The 21,738-nt window shown below is 39.7% G+C and overlaps 1 protein-coding gene across 16 annotated transcripts in view; it reads left to right on the top strand.

Annotated features, from left to right (window-relative positions):
* The window catches only part of SOX5 (SRY-box transcription factor 5), a 394,764-nt gene that overhangs the window by 125,043 nt on the left and 247,983 nt on the right, over positions 1-21,738 (top strand). For all 16 annotated transcript variants that reach the window (XM_038386648.2, XM_038386652.2, XM_038386640.2 and 13 more), the window contains exon 3: positions 9,466-9,676. In XM_038386648.2, coding sequence (XP_038242576.1) covers positions 9,466-9,676 — 211 coding nt within the window. The remainder of the gene's footprint in view (positions 1-9,465; positions 9,677-21,738) is intronic.

The raw sequence follows: 21,738 nt of genomic DNA, 5'->3' as shown, positions 1-21,738 counted from the left end.
GTTTCTTTATACAGGGAACATTTTATGATAGCCTATATGAAAAACTATGCAAAGAGTTTGGGTAAAAACAAGATAAAATTTAAATGATCCAGAAAACTGAAGGGGTGGGGGAGGGAACCTGTCAGATTTTCAAAAGTGGCTCCAAAGTTTATCAACATTTGCTTTATGCACCCTTCACCACTGCAGATGCATAGTTATACTCATAATTTTTTGATCTGCAATGCCCCCAAATACAGAAAGCTGAATAAACCCAGACCAATAAAAAATACTGGATGTGAGCTGTTTGTGTGGGAAGATCAGTGAGAGACCAAGAAAGGTTTGTATTAAGGCAGTGGTTATCAAACTATAATCTGGGGACCACTGATGGTCTCTGGAGAGCTGGCTCCTCCTACTTATAGATTCATAAATACTAAGGTCAGAAGGAACCATTATGATCATCTTGTCCGGCCTCCCTGCACAACGCAGATCACAGAATCTCACCTACCTACTCCTGTGAAAAACCTCTCACCTATGTCTGAGCTACTGAAGTCCTCAAATCATGATTTAAAGACTTCAAGGAGCAGAAAATCCTCCAGCAAGTGACCTGTGCCCCATGCTACAGAGGAAGGTGAAAAACCTCCAGGGCCTCTTCCAATCTCCCTTGGAGGAAAATTGCTTCCTGACCCCAAATATGGCGATCAGCTAAACTCTGAGCATATGGGCAAGATTCACCAGCCAGATACTACAGAAAATTCTTTCCTGGGTTACTCGGATCCCACCCCATCCAACACCCCATCACAGGCCATTGGGCCTATTTACCATGAATATTTAATTACCAAAATCATGTTATCCCATCATACCATCTCCTCCATAAACTTATCGAGTTTAATCTTAAAGCCAGATAGATCTTTTGCCCCCACTGCTTCCCTTGGAAGGCTATTCCAAAACTTCACTCCTCTGATGGTTAGAAACCTTCATCTAATTTCAAGTCTAAACGTCCTGGTGGCCAGTTTATATCCATTTGTTCTTGTGTCCACATTGGTACTGAGCTTAAATAATTCCTCTCCCTCTCCGGTATTTATCCCTCTGATATATTTATAAAGAGCAATCATATCTCCCCTCAACCTTCTTTTAGTTAGGCTAAACAAGCCAAGCTCCATGAGTCTCCTTTCATAAGACAAGTTTTCCATTCCTCGGATCATCCTAGTAGCCCTTCTCTGTACCTGTTCCAGTTTGAATTCATCCTTCTTAAACATGGGAGACCAGAACTGCACACAGTATTCCAGGTGAGGTCTCTTACTTACTTTCAGCTGCCTCTGTTGGACCAAGAGAAGAGCTTGCATGATTGTAAATGTAGCTGGAAATAAGGGGGATGCAGTCTCCTATATGGGCCATTGCTATGGGGAATGGAGGGAAGATCAGAAAAGAGAGTTATCCTCACAGACTGCTGCCACGGACAGGACTGGGGCAGACATCCCCCAATGTATGGAAACTTCCAACCAGAGAGGACTGAAGAGCTACTGATGGAAAAGTAGTAGAGAAGAGAACTGGCAGCATATCCAGGGGAGTTGAGAGAAAGGAGGATTAGGCAGCTTAGAAACGTTCCATGAAAGAAAGGAATCAAACACCTGGGCAGCATGTGCAGTGCTTGACTAATGATTGTGTGACATTGATTAGAACCCAGAGTAATACACGGAGTTGCCATGCAGGTTACATACACGCAGCTCAGGCTGTGCTGATAGATCTCAATCTTTGTTTGCAATGCAGTCCTAGGGTGCTTCTGAGCATGGATTCTTCTAGTCATGCAGCACTAAGGAAGTCAAATGTGAAAATGCTGATTTGCACATCTGAACACCACAGTGGATATGGCTCTGGATAGGTTCAATGACATACCCAAACTTTCAGTGTGGGATTTTCAGAAGTGCTCAATATTGGCCTAACTCTGCTCTCCTTGAAGTCAAAGGTAAATTGATTTCAAGGGAAGCCCAGTTGGGCCAGCTCTGAGCACTTGTTAATATCCCATTCCTAGTGTCTTACAAGAGCCATATTAATTGTGCTGAAAATTGTCAGAGTTTGTAAGTCTTTCATGGTGTCCTTTTCAACTAGAACAATCTTCCTAGCCCAGGTCATCAGGCTCCTAAATTCTCCTAATTCACATCCTTCATCAAACTGCACTTCTTCAGCTAGACTCATTAGTGTTAAAGCCAATCTCAAGGTCCTGTGATTTGAATACTAATCTCCCAACATGCTCTCCTCCCACTGCTTTGTCACTGTGTCTCTCTCTGTCATATGGTTGGCAGCTTGCTTTTGTGCTTAGTTTTGGCCTATGTAGATGTTAAGGTCTATGGGCCAGATTTTCGAAGATATGTAGGTGTCTAAAGATTCATATAGGTGCCTAGTGGGATTTTCCAAAGTGCCCAAGTATCTTAGGCACTTAACTCCCTTTTATTAATATAAATAACACTTCTCTAGAGCCTTTCATGCAGCAATCTTCAAGCTCTTTAGGAACAATAATATACCATCTCCAAAAAACCTTGAGTATTTATTTAGTATTTATTCTTATCTCCACTTTTAATATGGGAAAACTAAAGCACAGGGAAGATAACTGACATGCTGGATATCATTGACCAGATTCCTTGCTTCTCAATCCTGTGCTTTAATTATTTGACCATGTTTCTTGAGAATCACAGAAGTTACAGATGGAAAAGACCAGTTAGATCATCACACCCAAACTCCTGTCAATATAGTTTCCAGTCTTATGGTAGAAGTCTTTAAAGAGACACAACGCTGGATTTCAGCCCAAAGGACAAGAAGCAGCAATGATTGCCAAAAAGGAATCCAATACCAAGTAATATATCAATCCTTTAAATAAGGAACTAAATATAAATATCTAAAAGTTGGATAATTTAAGACAGTTCCAAAAGATGTGTTCATAGAATCCCAAATGCATTATCCATTTCGCAGAGTCAAAAGAATTTTTTTCTTAAATCAATTTAATTTTAATTGAGTGTAGTATAGTCTATATAATCAGTGAAAATGTGAACCTCTGCATTTAGAAACATCTCTAACTAAAGAGAGTCCCTCTCCAAAATGATGCAGTTAAAATTCTTCTTCTTCCACCACCATGACCTCATCACTCAACTTCTGAGATCCATTCACTGACTGCTTCTCCATTTCAGCTCCTCCCCCTCACCTTGAGGTCCCGTGATGCTGTGGTGAAACTGTGTGGGTGGAGGGATCTGTTTACAGGACCAGAACCTGAGGCTCATCAGTGCTACGACTTCCAGCATCTCAGCTCTTATTTCCTCCTACACCCCTACCTGACCCTGTGTTCTGCCCAATCCTTACTTATAATGGTATTTCCCATTTCACACACACACACCTCCTTTCTTCCCTCCTCCATGCTTTTTTGCACACTCTCTTGTACTCCAAGTATCCTTCATCGCCTTTTTCAGAACTCTTTAGAGATCACTTCTCCCCGTCATTGACTGACAATTCTGCTGTGAGAGAGAGAGAATTCATAGACAAAAGACCTATTTAAATATAAGATAGAAGCTAGCTAGTTCTATTTTTTTAAGTTGTTCACTAGGCTAGACTCATGAAATATGCATTTAATCTTCTTGAAGGTGCCATGAGTACAGCCACCACCATGCAGTTTTCAAACAACATCCTCAGTACAACACAAACAACATAAGACAGGATTCTTGTGGGAAGGAGGGATGTCAAAAATTACTTAGTGATTCAGTAGCACAATTCTTACTGAAAATCAATGAGACTTCTGCTTGGGTCAGTTAGTATCCTTTGAATATCCCACTTATAATCCTGTGAAATACCAGTAATACTGAACTGTCTGAATTTTAAGTTTTTCTACAGTAACAAAGCTTGAAAGATGTTCTGCATTTAAAAAAAATAGTTTGATTCTTTTGTTTTTACTACTTTATAATGCACAAAATAGGCCAAAAAGGTTTTTGTCTGGGGAAAAGAATTTCCTGCTTTGTAGTTTTTTGTGGGTTGGTTGGTTTTCAACCTTAGAAATATCACAGATGTCAAGTTCGGTCTGTCTTGATACTGTGAGTTCTCATGCTTTAGTTGAAGAAGTAGGGAGGTAACAAAGGGATTTCCAAAGATGTCCTTTCTCCAAAATATATATTAGGCATTGAAATTGAATAGCTGTTAACAAAATGCAAACACTTCTAAGCAGTCTGACTAAAAATTCCTTACCTTCACAATTGCTCTGTTTTCAGTCTCTTGACCTTGTAGACATAACTTCACTAGTTTTTCAGTTGCTGTAGAGTATTCCAGGGTAGACAGGGCCTAAATATCTAATTTTAAAAGACAGGAAAAAAAATCTTTTTTCTTGTCGTCTTTACACATTATAAAGAAGCAAAAAATGGACAGAAGTCCAGCTTTAAAAAACCCTGTTGTTAGGTTATTCTTAACATAAAAGATCAAATGTGTCTTTAAACCAGACAATATTAGTGCTTGTTTTAAAGACAGGCATCTTATTCCAGGTATTTTTGGCTACAGTCCCAAAAGTCAGCTTCCCTTTGTCATTTTAATACTTCAGATACAGCATTCCAGAACAACAGGCAGTGGTAACTAACAGTTTCAGCTTAGCTCTGAATTTCCATTTGGTTATTGGTCATTTTAGGTAACAACTTTAATGTTACAGAAGCACAGGTTTCTATCTGAGTTTAATTTTGGATTAGGATCTGAGAAGTCATATCTGATAATGTGCATCCAAAGGCTAAGAAGCAGAGGCTGAAACATAGAATGCTAAAAGATACTATAGAAATCTGCATAATGTACAACTTGTTCCTTTTGAATAAATATTTTACCGTCACTTTAAAATTGGCAGAGGGTCTTACTCAGACTGTGGAAATGGAAACAGGCCATTTTAAAGATATAAATAAAATTCTTTTAACAGCAAAATATTTGTACTTTTTATGAGAGCAAGGGTAACATTGAGTAATCTTTAAAAATCTATCGCTTAGTGAGGATAAGTCCATTGTCCAGTGACATGACTTTTCCTGTCAATCACAAAGGTGACAAGGGGGCTAGATTAAGTAAAGCTTGCCCAAGATTAACAAAGGAAGATTATTGACCTCCTCCTGAAAGGGCAGAAGCCTGTTTTATCATTAAACCTTGGAAGAGAGATTCGTCCACAGGTAGCAACTTTCATATAAGTGAACAAGTGTTTTCTGAGGGATTCTAGATCTGAATAGAACCAGAAGGCTTGAATCTTGGGTCAGTCTATTTTTCATTGTTGGTGGGGGTGAGGAGAAAAAAGGGGCCAGCCCGAATGACCTGGTCAGCAGGATCTTTGTAGGTTCCTGACTGCCATCTAAAGTGGAGAAAACAAAAAACGACTGCATCAGGTGTTGGTGAGTACAGTCCCAGTTCGGAGTTTGATTGAGTGTTGTGTCAGCACACATTAGCAAGCAATTCACAATGTAAATGAACAATGGACCCCCATACATGAAACAGCTGCTAACTGCATAAAACTGTTACAGGGATTAGCAGAGCCAGAGGCTGAAATGTAATCAAATTTGAACAGGTGAAATGGTTACATAGCAGACGGAGAATATTCCTGGGTGAATTAGCAACAGCATCTAGTTTTCCGCTGTTGTGGTGACAGGGTTTTGTAACACTTGTAAGGTCTGCTAAATTTCTGTAAATTTTCCTACCTTAACAAGTATTTAGAGAAGCTGGTGCATGCTTTTTTTTTTTTTTTTATGATACGTGCTAGAAAACTGTAATGTGCTTTTCTTTCAGTAAACTGAGTAAAATTGTGTGTATGTTTTTTCAAAAGACAGACCTGCTAAGTCTCACTGAGTTGAAGGGAGACGTTCCACTATTGGGATTAATTTTACGCAGTTTCTGAAAGTGTTGTCCTCTTGCCGTTAAGGAGTCTTCAAGGTGTTGGCAGTGGGATGTTTAAAGTCTCATGCATAATTTCTCACAAATTCCCTGACTGAAAGTTCCTTAGCTTTATACAGCTCTTAACATATGTCAATAACCATGACTAAGTTGTTTATGGAAGTCTGTCTGTCGTCTTTTTTCAAACAATGAAAGACTTAATAGGTCTGAAAGGCTTTGTCTTTTGTTTTGTTTTTCTTCATCCTAATAAAGATGTGAAATAGAATGTGAAATTAAATAGAAGTGAGTAAGGTGAAACAAAGACAACAGTTAAGCATTTCAGGCTGTTGTGCAGAATGATCATAGGATAAAATCGTGGCTAGTCTGATGGAGGGTATAGGCTCACCTTGATATGCTGAGGTTTACACGTGAAACTCTCATTAACATTAATGGATGCAGTGTGCACCCATTCCTGTGCACTGGGTGGAGAAGATTCTTTTTAGATTGTAAATCACACAACGAATGTATGATTGCTGCAGATCTTTTTGGATGAATAATTCTCTGTACCTTAACTTTAGCTCACAAAGGTTTGAATGCAGCTGTGATCCTACTGTATGTGTGTTTTAATTAAGTGTAGTGTACATTAAGAACCACCTGGGCATGAATAGCCCATAAAAATGATATTCAAACACTATGTATGCACACACATAGATGGTGTGGTTTCAACAAAGGGTGAAAACAATTTACTCTTGGAGCAGGAATTTTAAAATGTAATTTAATGCACATATATGTTCTTTTGAAGTCTGTTCAGAGCTTAGGTCTGAATGATTCTCTCCCACCCCCCGCACTGTGCAGTCTTACTGCATTGGTATGTATGTGGCCCTCCCCCATCAGAGCGCCTCACAATCATTAATCAATTTATCCTTATAATACCCTAGCAAAGTAAGGAAGTATTACTCTCATCCCTATTTTAGCAATGGGAAACTGAGACCCAGAGAAATTTGCCCAAGGTCACACAGGAAGTATGGAAGAACCAGGAATTGAACGCAGATCACCGGAGCCTTAGTCCAGTGAATTAATCACAACACCACTCTTCTATCTTGATGCAATTTCCCCCTCCTGAACAAATAGCCCATATACCTTTTAGTAATGGAAAGTATTCTGGGATACAGTTTGCATGCCAAGTAGTTTGTAAAATATGTTTTTTAAAAGTTGCCTTGCATTTTATTGTATCTTCCTTCAATATCTGAAGTCCTGAATATACAACCCAAAGCTATCATTAATCACTACACATGCATACGCACACACACACCCCCACAACAAACAAAAGAAAACAGAAACAAGATCATTTTTGTTTTCAGTTGGTCATCACATCATCAAAAACCATCATAAAATGTACAGTAAAGCTATTTAGGCTCCCGTTGCAAATACTTTTTCCCAATCTGTCTGATATGTGAAGCATGCAAAAATATGCTTTAGTATCTTTGGAGCCCGGTTTGGAGGGGAAAAAACCCCAGCAAGGAGCTTGTTGCCCTTCAAAAATTGTTAGCAACATTTGTTCCTGGAACCTCTTAATGGTGTAGACTCAGTCATGAAATGTAACTAAGAAAGACGGTTGGCTTTTTTGTCTTGATAGGGCAAACAAGCGAGAAGTTTTTCAGAACATTATTAATATTACTATTGTTTGACAATACGTATGAGTGACGGGTAAAGCTTGTACTAGTGCTGAAGATGATTAAAACCATTACACCAATGGTTGAACATATTTTATTCTGCTTGCAGTAAAACTATATTCATGTCCAAGTTAGCTCTACCTGTTGTTGAAACCGATTGGTAGCAACAGATAACTTTCCACTTGTAGATCAAACTTGGAGGGAACCTCAAGCAAAAAAGGAATGTTTTTGTCAGCTGGAGTCAGAATATTCTTTTATGGCCTGGTCCAAAGCCCACTGAGGTCATTAGAAAGGCTTTGAATCCAGTGGGCTTTGGATCAGGCTTTTGGAGTAGATGATAATAGGCCAACTTCCGATGTCAGTTAAAGAATGTATTGAAGTGACTCCATAGATTCACCAATGTAAGTTTGTAGGGCCAGTTAACATTTTTCACAGGAAGCTTTTTCATTTAAAAAGAAAAGGGGGGGAGGGCATTTTTCTAAAAAGACAATTTTTCACAGACTATTTCAAACATTATTGAAACTTCATGAAATATTACAGTATATATTTTAATAAAATTGTTTATCAGAAGGGTTATGGAAAAAATTTGGTTACATAAAACCACATTTTCTATTGGTTTTCAATAAATGAAGACTACCAAAAATGATTTGGGAATTTTTTTTTTTTTGTGAAAACCAGTTTAACAAAAAATGGAAAACGGATCCATTTTCAAACCCTGCAAAATGGAAACAGTTTTTAAAAGTGTAATGATTTTTTTCTACCAGCTTTATAACTGAGATCAGAATATGGTTCACTGACTTTATTAATGATGGAAATAATTATCCAACATTTTATACAAACATATAAGGAAATACTCTATTGTGTTATTAAGAGCTAAAGAATAGGAGAAGAATCTGAACAGAAGAAAAAGTTTAAAACAGATAATAGAAATATATAATTTTGCAATGTTATGTAATATAGATATGATATATAACAAATTAAGGACCTGAATGAAGACATTAAAATCAAAGGAACTAATCAAGTACATAGTTAACTTTAAGCACATAAGTGTTTGCAGGATTGGTTTCTAAAGTAATAGCAGAGGAAGAAAGGATTTAAGAGGCATATGCAAGAGTATCAAAAAAGTTTTAAAAAGAGAAGGGAGAGTGATTGAGTCAAAAAAGATACTTCATATGCCAAGCACTGCGAAGAAGAAGGCCCTCACATTAATGGAGGCAAATTTGTACATATAGGACTTAGATCTGTCATCTGTTAAAGTCAATGAGATTGCTCCTATTGACTTTAATGCAAGGACGATTATGCCTGTATCTTAGAAAATTGTGCAGTTGTGTCACTATGCCACCTGTGAATGTGATGAGGACCACCCTTGTGAAAAATATTGTCTTTATATGAAAGAGGGTATGAAATGGAAGAGGAGGAAAGAAAATGAATTAGAAGCAGTAAAATGATTGCTTCTTTCCTTAGAGATGGGAGAGCTACTTGAACTGTAAGTTGAAAAAAAAATCATATAGTGCAGGGATTTAATAGCTGATTATTATTTCATTGCCAACGGCAACTAGCCATCATGGCATTAAGTGCTTTAAAAAGGCAGGAAATTAATTATCCTAGGGAAAAAATCTGAAGATTGTGCATAGAAAGCTGTAAAAGAGCAAATAATTAAAGGTAATCAATGCCATTGTTATTAGAAAACCTATGAGTGCAACACTTCTCCTCAATTAGAGAAAAACTGTATTTTGTGTTTCTCTCCTGCAAGCTGATCTTTGCTCACTTCAGCCTGTAATCTTAGTTTATCCTTTATGAGAGGCTTTGTTCTGGATGTTTTTGAAGCATTGCATTTCTTTTTAAAGGTTTCACCAGAAGAACAAACATCAATGAACTCAAAGAACAAAGGATTGTTATTTCTTTCTTCTTTTTCTTCTTTTTCAAGTTTCGTCTCATGTCTCTCCTCTTTCAGGAAGTTGATGGCAATAAAGTGATGTCTTCATTTGCCCCGCACAACTCATCTACCTCACCCTTGAAGGCAGAAGAAGGTGGGCGTCAGAGTGGAGAGTCTTTGTCCAGCACAGCCCTGGGAACCCCTGAAAGGCGTAAAGGCAGCTTAGCAGATGTTGTAGACACTTTAAAGCAGAGAAAAATGGAAGAGCTCATCAAAAACGAGCCAGAAGGTAAGGCCTGGGAGATGAGCCAAAATTTTGTTTTCTTTCCTCCAGGTTCTGTCAACTTTGGATATCCATCCATCCATCTCCTGCTCTTGTTGCTGGCAAAATGGAAGTGTGTGTCCTCTCTACACTAGGGATAATTTTCACAAGTGTTCCACCATTTCACCAGCACTATTTAAACTTTTTTGCCCTACTCTGCTTTATATGAGCTAGCTGCTGCCACCACCGTAAGCACGTCTTCTAACCCAGCTCAGAATCAGGTCTAATTGACATGCTTGCTACTGTGGTGACAAGTTAGGGCCTGTCTACATTAGGGCTACTGACATTGCTAACACTAGTGAGCTGAAAACAGTGTTATCAGCGATGGCAAACTTTTGAAAAAAAAAATCCACTTGTATAGACAGGGCCAATATTTGAAGGACAGAAGGTGGAATTTGGTAATCATGAAAGGTCCTGGATTAAGTGTGTCCTAAAATATAATCCTTTTATTTATCTATGGAACAGATACTGTGCAAACAGATGTAATATATGTTTCCCCTGTGCTGCTCTGGAAATTTTTCACACCGACATTCAGGGACCACCTCTAGGAGGTAGCAGTAGAGTCTGAGCCCTTTCTGCCCTTGGCTTCACTGCCAGAGATACGAGCCACCTGTCCACGGAGATCTGTGCCTCCCCAAACAGCTGTGTGTGGTCCCACCCATGCTCCGCTCCAGGCCTCCTCCTGCTTCCTGCTGGCACTTTGTGGGGCTGTGGGCTGGCTCTTTCCCCCGTGGCCCTGGGCCGGATTCTGGGCAGCTGGAGCTGTGTTTGCACTGCCTGGTGTTTGGGGGAAGGGGGGGCCATGCTGCCAACCCTTCCTGCAGTCCAGGGCTGAGGGGTGGGGATGTGCTGCCTGCCCAGCACTTCGGGGTGGGGGCCGTGCCGCCCATCCACCCGGTGCTCTGGGGCTTGGAGGGGGAACATCGTGCTGTGCATCTGGCGCTCCAGGGCTTTAGCTGGGGAGCCTCACCGCCCACCTGGTGCTCCAGGGCCAGGGGTGCTCAGGCGGCCTTGGGGGGGAAGCTGGTGGCCACAGTGGGGGGGTCTCTGGGCTCTGGTGGGGGAAGGCAGAGGGGTCTCAGGCAGAAGGGGTAGGGACTCGGGCAGAAAGGTCGGGCTGGGCTGGGAGTAGCCTCCCCCAGCCCACAGTTCAACCTCCGCCCATGCACCTGTTCTGTAGCAGGCCAACTCATTTCATAGAGGCCACTGAACAGCCTTTAAATCGGAAATATTTTCAATCGCTATAAATCTGGGCTGAATTTAAACCAGTGATCTAAAGATGAAAGTCTCCATGTCCCATTGCACTCCCCTGAGCCATCCAGAAAATATTATTGTAACTGTTTTGGTAGACCTGGTGGATTTCCAAGGCTCCAGGGGTTTGGTGTCCTTATATGAACCCACTGCTACTGATTCCCTAGTTACCTTGCAGTATTACTCACCATCTGACTTTGTGAGGGCCTATCCCTTTCCAATAGTTTTTAAAAGTGAAAAAAACCCAACCTCAGAGCTCCCCAAAAGCTATACTGTGCTTGGGTGTGCATTGATGATGCCTGTGGGAAATTTTTAGGACTACATTTGAAGGAAACTGGCTGACAAAAAAAGCAAAGAGAAGTATATTCACACTCTCATACACATGACATAACTGTAAATTAGTCTTCTCTTTAGTGGGACCCCCGTAAGAGTCTGCTAAAAAAAACAAATGCTTTGTTTAATAACCATTTTTTTAAAAGGTATGAAACATATTGAACCATTCTGGTTTGCTTTTACCACTGACATTATGGCCAATGTCATGACCTTCTTTGTGTCTTTGAGTGGGAAAGACTTCTACACCATGGCTTTGTGTGGGGCAGTGAGGAAAAGAAGAGGCAAAGTTGTTTAGGGGATGGGGAAGAAGAGGGATTTCTGGGCAACATGTAAATAAAGTGTTTGAGTAGGAAGTTGTGCATGCGCCAAAGATTCCATTAAGTAAAGGCCACAGTTAGAGATGAGAGTGGTTACAGCACGTATGCATTTCCTCATCTCCACTAAAATGAAAATATACAGTACAAACAAAAGGTATACAGCTTTGTAAAGAGATTGGGAGGGAGGGGGGAGTAACTAAATGTTGGGCTTTACAAATGTATGCAACAGAAAATCTTTTCTTTCCTGTAGCCATTGTTCTATTGTCTTTCAAAGGCCATTAAAATGAACAGCAGGTTGTGATGAAAATTTCATTAAGCCCTAGTTAAATCATTACGAGGATGCCATATTCATGTCTCTGATTCCTCCCCATCCAGAAATAAAAAGAGAAAGGAAGGTAGTTGTTTTGTTTTGTTCTACTCCTCTTTTCCCTAAAAGCAAACTTACAGAAGTTCAGAAGTTAGAGGAGAATGGGAAATGGGGCGTCAAACAAAAGGAGGCCACTGAGGTGAGCTGACTAGGAAAAAAATTAGACTTGCATAAGAGCATTAAAAGGTGGTCAGGAGGGAATATGTCATCTCAGCAAGCCCTCCCACCACCACCTCTTGTTCCAGTCAGCATGAATTTTTTTAAGTGGTTAATTAAATTTTTATCTTTATGGGGTGTGGAAACCACTCTCAATTGTTTTTTAAAAACCCTCCACAAAACAATGTTGTCTTTCTCAAAAGTTAGCTTCCCACTGCAACCACTGCCTCTTTGTATGTTAACTCTTTCAGAAAGTCTTTTTTCCTGTTATGTTTTATTGATATATGCAATGTTGTTGTAGCTGTGTTGGTCCCAGGATATTAGAGACACGAGGTGATGAGGTAATATCTTTTATTGGACCAACTTCTGGTGGTGATAGAGATGAGCTCTTGACCTGAAGAAGAGCTCCATGTAGCTCAAAAGTTTCTCTCTCACTAACAGAAGTTGGTTCAATAAAATATATTACCTCACCCACCTTGTGTCTCTATGTTTTATTGACACAGTTCAAGTGTGGAGATCTCAGCCATTGCTTGTTGCTAGTCAAGTAATAAAAAAATGATGTTTTCTCTCTGGATAAGATGTGCTACAGTTGGCAGTCTCCAATAATACGTGCAGGTAACTCAACAGCAGGTGATGCTATATGTCTCAGAACAACATTTTAATCTGGAAAGTACAGGACCTTGCACAATAAGGCTATGATTTTAGCTGGGCACAGTTGTAATAAAATAATAATACCTCGGTTTCTTTCTCTGGGAAGAAAAACAATTGCACTAGTGATAGTTTAAATAAAAGAGTTTCCTTTAATCTTCTTGAGTCCAGGCATGAACTAGATTTCTGTTTCTTTATATATCAATTCTACCATTTGAAAATGTATTTTGAAACTAAAGAAAAAGTACACTTGAAACATTCAAAGCACAGCATATGAGCAGATTCAGCTTTGCTAACTTACACCAGGGTAACTGAAACCGCCAAAAGAAGTCTGATGAAGACTTTTGGCCATGTGTAGTGCATCTGGTGGTTAACATAAAAATGACACTTAATGGTGCATAACACTGAAGTTTGAGATAGGGTTTCCACTTTAAGCTGTTTGCCACAAATCTGCAGGTCACGTCTTTGTAACATTTACAGTGGCACATCACAAAGCCATTTCATGATGTCCTGAAATTAACATTGCAATGTTGGGACATAATGGTATATGATACTTAGGGCCCTACCAAATTCATGGTCCACTTTGGTCAATTTCACGGTCATAGGATTTAAAAAATAATAAATTTCATTATTTCAGATATTTAAATCTGGAATCCCAGTGTTGTAATTGTAGGGGTCCTGACCCAAAAAGGAGGGGTGTGTGTGTGGGGGGGGTGGATTCGCAAGGTTATTGTAGGGGGTGGGGTTGCGGCACTGCTACCCTTACTTCTGCACTGCTGCTGGTGGCCTTCAGAGCTGGGCAGCTGGAGAACGGTGGCTGCTGGCTGGGAGCCCGCCTCTGAAGGCAGAGATGCTGCCAGCAGCAGCGCAGCAGAAAGGATGGCATGGTATGCTATTGCCACCCTTACTTCTGCGCTGCTGCCTGCAGAGCTGGGCCCTCAGCAGCCACCACTCTTTAGCTACCCAGCTCTGAAGGTAGCAGGGCAGAAGTAAGGGTGGCATGGCATGGTATTGCCACCCTTAATTCTGGAGGGGTTCTGTCTTCAGAGCTGGGCACCTAGCCAACAGCTGCCATTCTCCAGCCACTCGGCTCTGAAGGCAGTGCAGAAGTAAGGGTGGGAATACCATAGCCCCCCTAAAATAACCTTGTGACCCCCCTGCAACTCCCTTTTGGGTCAGGACCCCTAATTTGAGAAATGCTGGTCTCCCCCTTGAAATCTGTATAGTATAGGGTAAAAGCACACGAAAGACCAGATTTCTTGAGGGGACACCAGATTTCATGGTCCGTGACAAATTTTTCAGGGCTTTGGTAGGGCCCTAGTGATACTGTATTCATTGTGACACTATGATATGATGTGATGCAACATCATTGCATTGTGAAAGCCCCAAAATATCTGTTTAGTTCCTGGAAGATCTAGCATGTTAAGATTACAGGATGTGGATTGCTCCTTCAAAATTGGGACAATATACAAATATTGGATGAGTGGGATATTTAGGACCTGATCCGAAAACCCATTTAAGACATGGAAAAGAAAAGTATTTGCTGGTGCAAGTGCTAATCACCCTCAAAAATATATATATATATAAATATATATTTTAATGATTTTACCAAACATATTACAGTGTGTATTGTGGTTAGGAGCAGGTAGCATCATTCCTTTTAAGAAAGTATTTTGTGGCTAGAGATAAATGTGTATATTTTAGAGTGCAATATTGTTTTGTTGTATATATGTACTTATAAAAGCCCCACTGGGGGAAGCCAGTATATCTAGTGTTTCCTCAGAAATTTACAAAGGATGCTTGGCTTGCTTTTTATTTCTTCCACAGGTATAGTGATTGCTTTTTTGTGATTTCTACTTAGTCCTAAACTTCACCCCCATTATTTTTAATCTTCTGAACCTGCCATTTTGCTTTTTACTTTCGCAAGTATCCAATGGAGAATGAGGCATTTTGGCACATAGGCATGGAACGTTTTAGCAAATATAAAATCTGCGGAATTTTACTCATCATTGATGCATTGTGCACTTTTTTTCCTTTTCAAATTCTGCTGAAAATTCTCATAGACTGCTTTAGCATTCAGGTCCCCAAAGGCATAAACCTATTACCGAAGTCTCACGATGTTATTTTACATGAAACATTCCATCCTTTTCTAACTTGGACTTCAGAAGAGGAGTCAGTCCCTTTTTATTTGTGGTGTACAATAATGAAGATAATGCAGTAGGTTTGGAGAAGCCTTATATATTGAGACAGACCTCAAGCCCTCGCCCTGAGGGTCATCTATCGACGCTGGGATTCCTTTTGCAGCTAAAATCATTAGGGGAATGAGATACAGGCATGGTTTTTTTCTATTTTCTTAAGGCATCAGAGAATGGCAGAGACTCTGTCTGTTCTCTTCAGTCGTAGAAATGAAATGGAAATCTCTTTGAAGTCACTAAGCTTGACACAAGTTCATGAAAAGCAAAGACCAAAGCAGCCACTTAGGTTTTTCTTGCACTATTAATGGGATTGGATTGCAGTATTTTAATTTATGGCCCTTCATTTGTGGAAAATTAAATGCTTTAAATTTGTAGTAGCCTTTTCTCTAAATTCATGGTTGGGCTTTTGCAAAAATCAAAAAACAAATAAATGGAGAAAAACCCACGAAAGACATTTTTAGCAATAGGCTAAAGCTCTTTCTTGATGTTTACAACTCAGAAACTTGTTAAAAATTATTCTTGTCTTTGAGTTAATCAAAGTTTCTGCATTTCCCTCTCTGAGGACTGCCCCTGAGCTACATGTAAAAAGGTATTTCCGTTACTGTAGTATTCCAACGGATGCCTGGACATAAAGCACCGTAGGGCCACCTAAGCAGTCAGATAGTGTGTTTGTGCATGTGCGCTCACTCATATGCATGGCCCCTGCTCTGACCATACTGAAGTCCCTCTTGTGTTTTCTTCTGCTATGCTGCTTACAGTGAATTGGGTTGATTTTGTATAGGAAATAGATTGCCTGTTGTTGTTCCCCTTAGCTCCTTATGTCCATCTACCTGTCTGTTGGTCCATAGCTCCTCAGAGAAGAGATCATTTTTTTGAGTGTTTAGAAAACATCTAGCATGTTGTGGATGCTATTGTAAATAAATAATACAAAGAAATAAATATATAGTATGTATATGGTTAAAGGGTTACTAGGACGCATGTTTGTAGGGCTTTAATAGGCATTGTGAACATAATAGTCTTATCTATTAATGTGTGTGTTACAATGCTATATGTAATTTTTTTTGTGTGAAAGAAAGGGACAAAAAAGGTCCATTGGGCATAATTTTTGTCTTCTGAACATCCCCTAAAGGCTATTTGTGTTTGATGTTTAAGTTTACATTATAAATCACAATACCTGTTCTTGTTGTAATTGAAATGGCAGTTGTTTAAGCAGTTCTCTTGTCTGTAAAAGTGAACCATGTTGGATTCAGGCTCTCTAGCTGAAATATGAACTCGGAATATCCCCTAATATTATCAAACTTTTAATCACCATCTCTTGTAAAGAAATCAAGAGGTTTCCCTCTTCTTAAACCATAAATTCCAAAGCAGGCCAGTAATGGGCACAAGAAGGGAGGCCTTTGAAATGCAGAGTTCTGTTTTTAAATCACATCTGATAAAGTGGGAAAAAAAATAAAGAGAACAGATCCTGGGGAAAAGCCTAAGGATACTCTAATTGGCTGAGGTTTGAGTCTGTTTTGTTTGGTTCCTCACTGTCCTTTTGACAAAGTACATGTTGAAGAGGCTTTGTAATGCTGTTCTACTGAAGGACAAACAAGGGTACCTTTCAAATGAGTACTTTTAAGTTTTGTTCCTCACACTCCTGCTGCTGTAGAAGGATGCTCTAAGCGCATTGTGGTTTACATGTTCATCTATGCAGTCTGTCACCAGAAAAAGTGTCTCTTCTTGTAGAGCAAGCCAGCATCTAACCTCCACGCACTTCTTACAAAGACACCACCATATGGAAATGTGCACTCACATAACTGATGAGGGGGGGGAAAGTTTGTGAAACAAGCCTGTGTGAAAAGAAGCCCTTAAATGCTGTGGTGTCTAATTAATCTTCATTAAAAAGTGCTTTAACTTTAGAACACAGGTAGCCTAGTTTGAAGCCCTGCCAGCTCCTTTCACTCAAAATGAAGTTTGTTCATTTGTCATCTCCAGTTTAAGTGTATTCCTTCCTAATAGTGTAGCTCGATAGTTATGGTTGGTTTCAATGGGTGTTTTCAAAAGTTGCTTAGATTCTTTTTCCAAGTCTCTCTTGCTTAGATCCTCAAAGGTTCAGAATTTCGGAATTTCTTTTTTCTTGATAAAGGCATCTGAGATGCTGATGTAGCATCTTAAATATCCAAGAAACCACTATGGTCGGGTGATATCCTAGTTTGTGCTTTTGTAGGGAGGAGATAGGAAAGGGGAAGGGGAGAGGGACTATTTTAAGATGAAAGTCTACTCTTGTAGGTCACTATAAGATTAAGATTGCTTTCCAAAACATACTTGTCCCGCAAAAAGGAACCAGCAGCAGCAACAGCGGCCTTTGTTTATCTGTTCCCATCTTGAACAATGTAGCATAACCAAGTTTAACCAAAACCAGGTTAATGGTTCTGTCTCCTAGCTCCAACAGCTCCCTGGATTATCCACCCTGCTCTCCATTTTTTTCATAGATTCCAAGGCCAGAAGGGACCATTGTGATCATGTAATCTGACTTCCTGTATAACACAGGTCATAGAACTTGCCCTAAATAATTCCCAGAGCACATCTTTTAGAAAAACGTCAAGTCTTGATTTAAAAATTGTAAGTGATGAAGACTCCACTATGGCCCTTGGTAAATTGTTCCAATGGTTAATTACTCTCACCATTAAAAATTTACACCCTATTTCCAATCTGAATTAGTCTAGCTTCAACTTCCAGCCATTGGATTGTATTATACCTTTCTCTGCTAAATTGAAGAGCCCACTACTAAATATTTATTTGAATGCCTCCGATGCCCCAAAATGTTTCAGCTAAATGGGTTGCCGTCTGTTTTCCTTGTATGTTTTTGGCAAAGCAATCAGCTTCCTGAGCTTCAATTGCAATACATGGATCACTGTTGGAAAAGCCTCTGACCCAGCCTGTTAATATACAAAACTACATGAGGGAGTATGCCAGCTCTTTTTATGTGTTTATATGCCACAGCTTTTGGGGGATGTCATTTATTCAAGAGTGGAGAGCTAGCCACCTGTTTCTTAGGCCTCTTGTCCCTCATTTTAAAGGTTCAAGCCCTTGCTGAATAGTAACATTCTAATCTGGGCAACATGGAAAACATGCATCTGAAACCTATTTGTCAAGCTAGCAGGGTTTGTGGGTTTTTTTCCCTTCTTCCTTACCCCGGAGGCGCTTGTCATGACCATGCATATAAAAATTAATCCGACCTCCCAGGCCTGTGTGGTTTAATATGAAGAAGTAGATATCAAGCATTTGCCCTAATTAAATAGGCCTGCTTGGTTTTGTTCTAGTGGGTCCTTAGTCTTTTTGTTAATAAGAGCTGCTTACGGAGGAGGCACGGCCAGTACTAGAGTTAGTGGAGAGCTCACTTCAAAGTTTTCTTTACCACCTGCGCCCAGAATACCAAGACCTGAAGAGTTCCCAGTGTTCTTTCTTAACTGCACTATTTGTGGAAAATAAGTGAGGGGAAATATGGCCAAATGAGTGAGAGAGCGATCAGGGAAGGAGAGGCTAGAAGCTGGGTTAAGCATGTAGATTGGCTTTTTGAAGTTGATTAAGATGGCCTATCATACTGTTTGATTAGCTTTCGATAGCAATCTGTGCTATGAGCTATTCACAAGGCTATCTTCTAGAAGCATGTGAAGGCCTCTAGTATGGCAAAGGCTGAGATTCATAGCACTCCCACTTGTTTTCTTTGTTAATGAAGTGGCCTGGTAAAAACACTCTAAATTTGAAGCTGTTGGTTATATTTATTATTAGTTAGGTTTTAACTTTGATCTCACTTCAGTGTTGTTTGTATGTTGTCATTTTGGACAGGGTGTTTTACATGATATATCCATCTCCTATGTTATAAACAAGCTATGGTTGGAGGTTTTTCTCTTTTCTATGATGTCTTATTATTGTTTTAACTTATTTACCTCTCTCCAGGGAAAATCATGCCATATGCGTGTGTTTGTGTGTGTCATATAATATGCATACGGGCAACTGGAGGAGCTCAAATGAGACTCAAAGTAAAGTAAATCTCAAAAAAGTACCTGTAAAAGTTTTTTTTTAATTTGTTTCTACATTTGATGACCTGATGTGAGGAGAAGCACAAGTCACCATTTGCGCTAAAGAATGCTTACAGGCACCTGGGAGCTCCTCTAAAATCAGTGGGAAACAGACACATGGTTCTGAAGGCAGGATTTGTTCCATAGTATTTTAGCCAGAGTGAAAACCTTTCAAAGTTCATTCTCACCTAAAAGTGGGAATTTCTACATTTCAAACCCTCAACAGAAAATTTAGAGGCACTGACCGCTTTTATTTTAAAATGGAGTCCTCCAAAGTTTATCATTGTTTGTGTGTCAGACAGGCCTACAATCTCTTTACAGCAGTGAGCTAATACTCTAAGGGAACTGGAATTGACATTCATTACAACCCCAGAATTTGTTTTTGCTTCCTTATACAAATTGTTGCAATCCACTACACAGGCAGAAAGCAACACTTTTCTTATTTATGTTTCCCCGATAGTGAAGCTTGTTTAAATAAAACCCAGCAGGTAACAAGATAAACCATTGATTTCAGAAGGTACCGGACATCTGTGCACTAACTCATATTGCCATCTTTTTCTTTTTCTTTTTTTTAATTATTATTATTGTTATTACTATTTTATTTTTATTGAGAACTTTGGCACAACCCAAACGTAAAGAACCATATTGACACTGCCAAGCATCTGTCTGGTGCTTGACAGCATCATAGAAACCCTTCTACTGTTTCATCTAGGTTGCTATTGGTTATTTAACAACACAATGCAAACTGTGCAGTGTGGGTGTATATGAAATGGAAAGAAAGGCTGGGGAAGGAGCCTTGCACAAGTAAATACATCTTTCATCATACCTTTTGTTTGGTCTGTTTACCATGTGCTATTCAATATTCAGTTGAAGTTGTTTGACAGTTCTGCAAAAGGGTGAGGAACCTTTTCTTGAACCTTTATCCTTCTGCCTTTGTCTTGGTACAAAAAGTTTTCTGTTTGCTGTTTTTCTTTTGTTGTCACCTGGTTGTTGTGGAGGTTTTTTCGTTGTTGCTGATGTGACAGATGCACATATTTATGAAACACAACTTATAAACACATAACCCCTTCAGATAAAATGAGCACCTAGAGATCTAATATGTAAGGTTAACTGTGATGGGCATCTGAGGCAGCAGAGTTCTTTGATAGTTGATTTTTTTTTTAGTTTGTTTGTTTAATCAAGGAAGGAAAGTGGAAAATGACAGAACAGAAAATCACTCTTTGCTTCCTGCTAAATAATGTGCTGTTAGCACTCGTGCAACTCTGCAAGGCTTTCTGAAATGTTTAGCCTTGATTTAATTCGTATTTAAGATCTCTCTTCCCAGCACATTAATATAATGTCAATGAAGAATGCATTGCATGGTGTAATTACTGAAGAGAGCAGTAGTTGGGAAAACAGACGGTAATTGAACACATGGCTGTTTATTACAACAGGACAGTGCTCCTACGCTGGTATTTAGGGCATTAATAGGGAAGAATTGATTTGTTGTTTTAAGATGAATTCAATCACTGTTGCTTAGGCCTTTGTTTGTTCAGGCCGAGTTATGCTCTGTTTGTATAATGTGCCCAAGAGGTTTACACACCACAGCCTAGCATTAGTCATGCAGAGGACTTGGGAGCACAAAGCCATTTAAATGAACAAAGGACATTTTTCTTTTTGGGTCTGTTTATCTTCCTTTCTAGTTCTGTTACCCTCTAATCTCATGCCTCTCTCTCTTGCCCTCTCCACCCCCCTTCCCTTCCTTAGCATTTTTGATCAGTGCAAAGATCTCTTTTCTTTTCTAACTGAGGAATGGAACTTTGACTGACAGGTGGCAATGTTGGGAGCAGCACAATGTAAATAGGAGTGGCTGCTCCTAAGTCTGTACAAGAAAGAAGTGAGGGAGGGAAAAAAACTTTTCAACTTTGGGGAAAATGATTAATTTCAAAGCAAACAGAGCTGGTATTAGATGTGCCAATGCATGTCTCAACAGTGATGTTTTTTAAAGGGGGAACCCACACCTTTTGTCATTCTTACTGGATTCCACTCTTGTTAGGCCTCTTGTTGGCCAAATCCTGTGCATTAATTAGCCTCCTGCCCTTTTCTCCCTGTTACTGCTGTGAGTTAGAGAAAGAGAGGACCATATGACTGAAGTTGAATTCTTAGCCTCCCTGCTGTGAACAGTATGGCTTACATTTAGGTTCATTTTGCTTGAGAGAAATCTCATCTTGATTTATTTCAAAGTTGGGGAGAGGTAAACACAAAAACAATATCATGGGCCAAATTCTGCCCTTGGATGCATGATCACAGCTCTCATTGACTTCAGTGAAAGCCTTGTGCAGACAGCATTTGACCCAGTGCAGGGTCTGGGGAGGATGTGTGTTGTTGTGGGAGATTTTGTGCCTCTATGGCCAGCGAGTATATTTGTTCCTAAAGTTATCACTATTGAGAGAATTACAAAGTAGTATTTTTCCATAGATGCTGGAACTAGGGATGCGGGGGGTGCTGCAGCATCCCCTGGCTTGAAGTGGTTTCCATTATATACAGGGTTTACAATTTGGTTCAATGGCTCTCAGCATCCCCGCTATACAAATTGTTCCAGCACCCCTGTATATGTAGTTAGTTGCTAGGAAGTAGGACATTTTCTGGATGCTGTGACATCTCCTGTACAACTATTGTAATGCAGGTTATTTGGGTAGGATCTGAAACCCCATAGATT

The sequence above is a fragment of the Dermochelys coriacea genome, chromosome 1 (assembly GCF_009764565.3).
Source record: "Dermochelys coriacea isolate rDerCor1 chromosome 1, rDerCor1.pri.v4, whole genome shotgun sequence".
NCBI lineage: Eukaryota > Metazoa > Chordata > Testudines > Dermochelyidae > Dermochelys > Dermochelys coriacea.
This window is presented reverse-complemented; position numbering and strand designations above follow the sequence as displayed.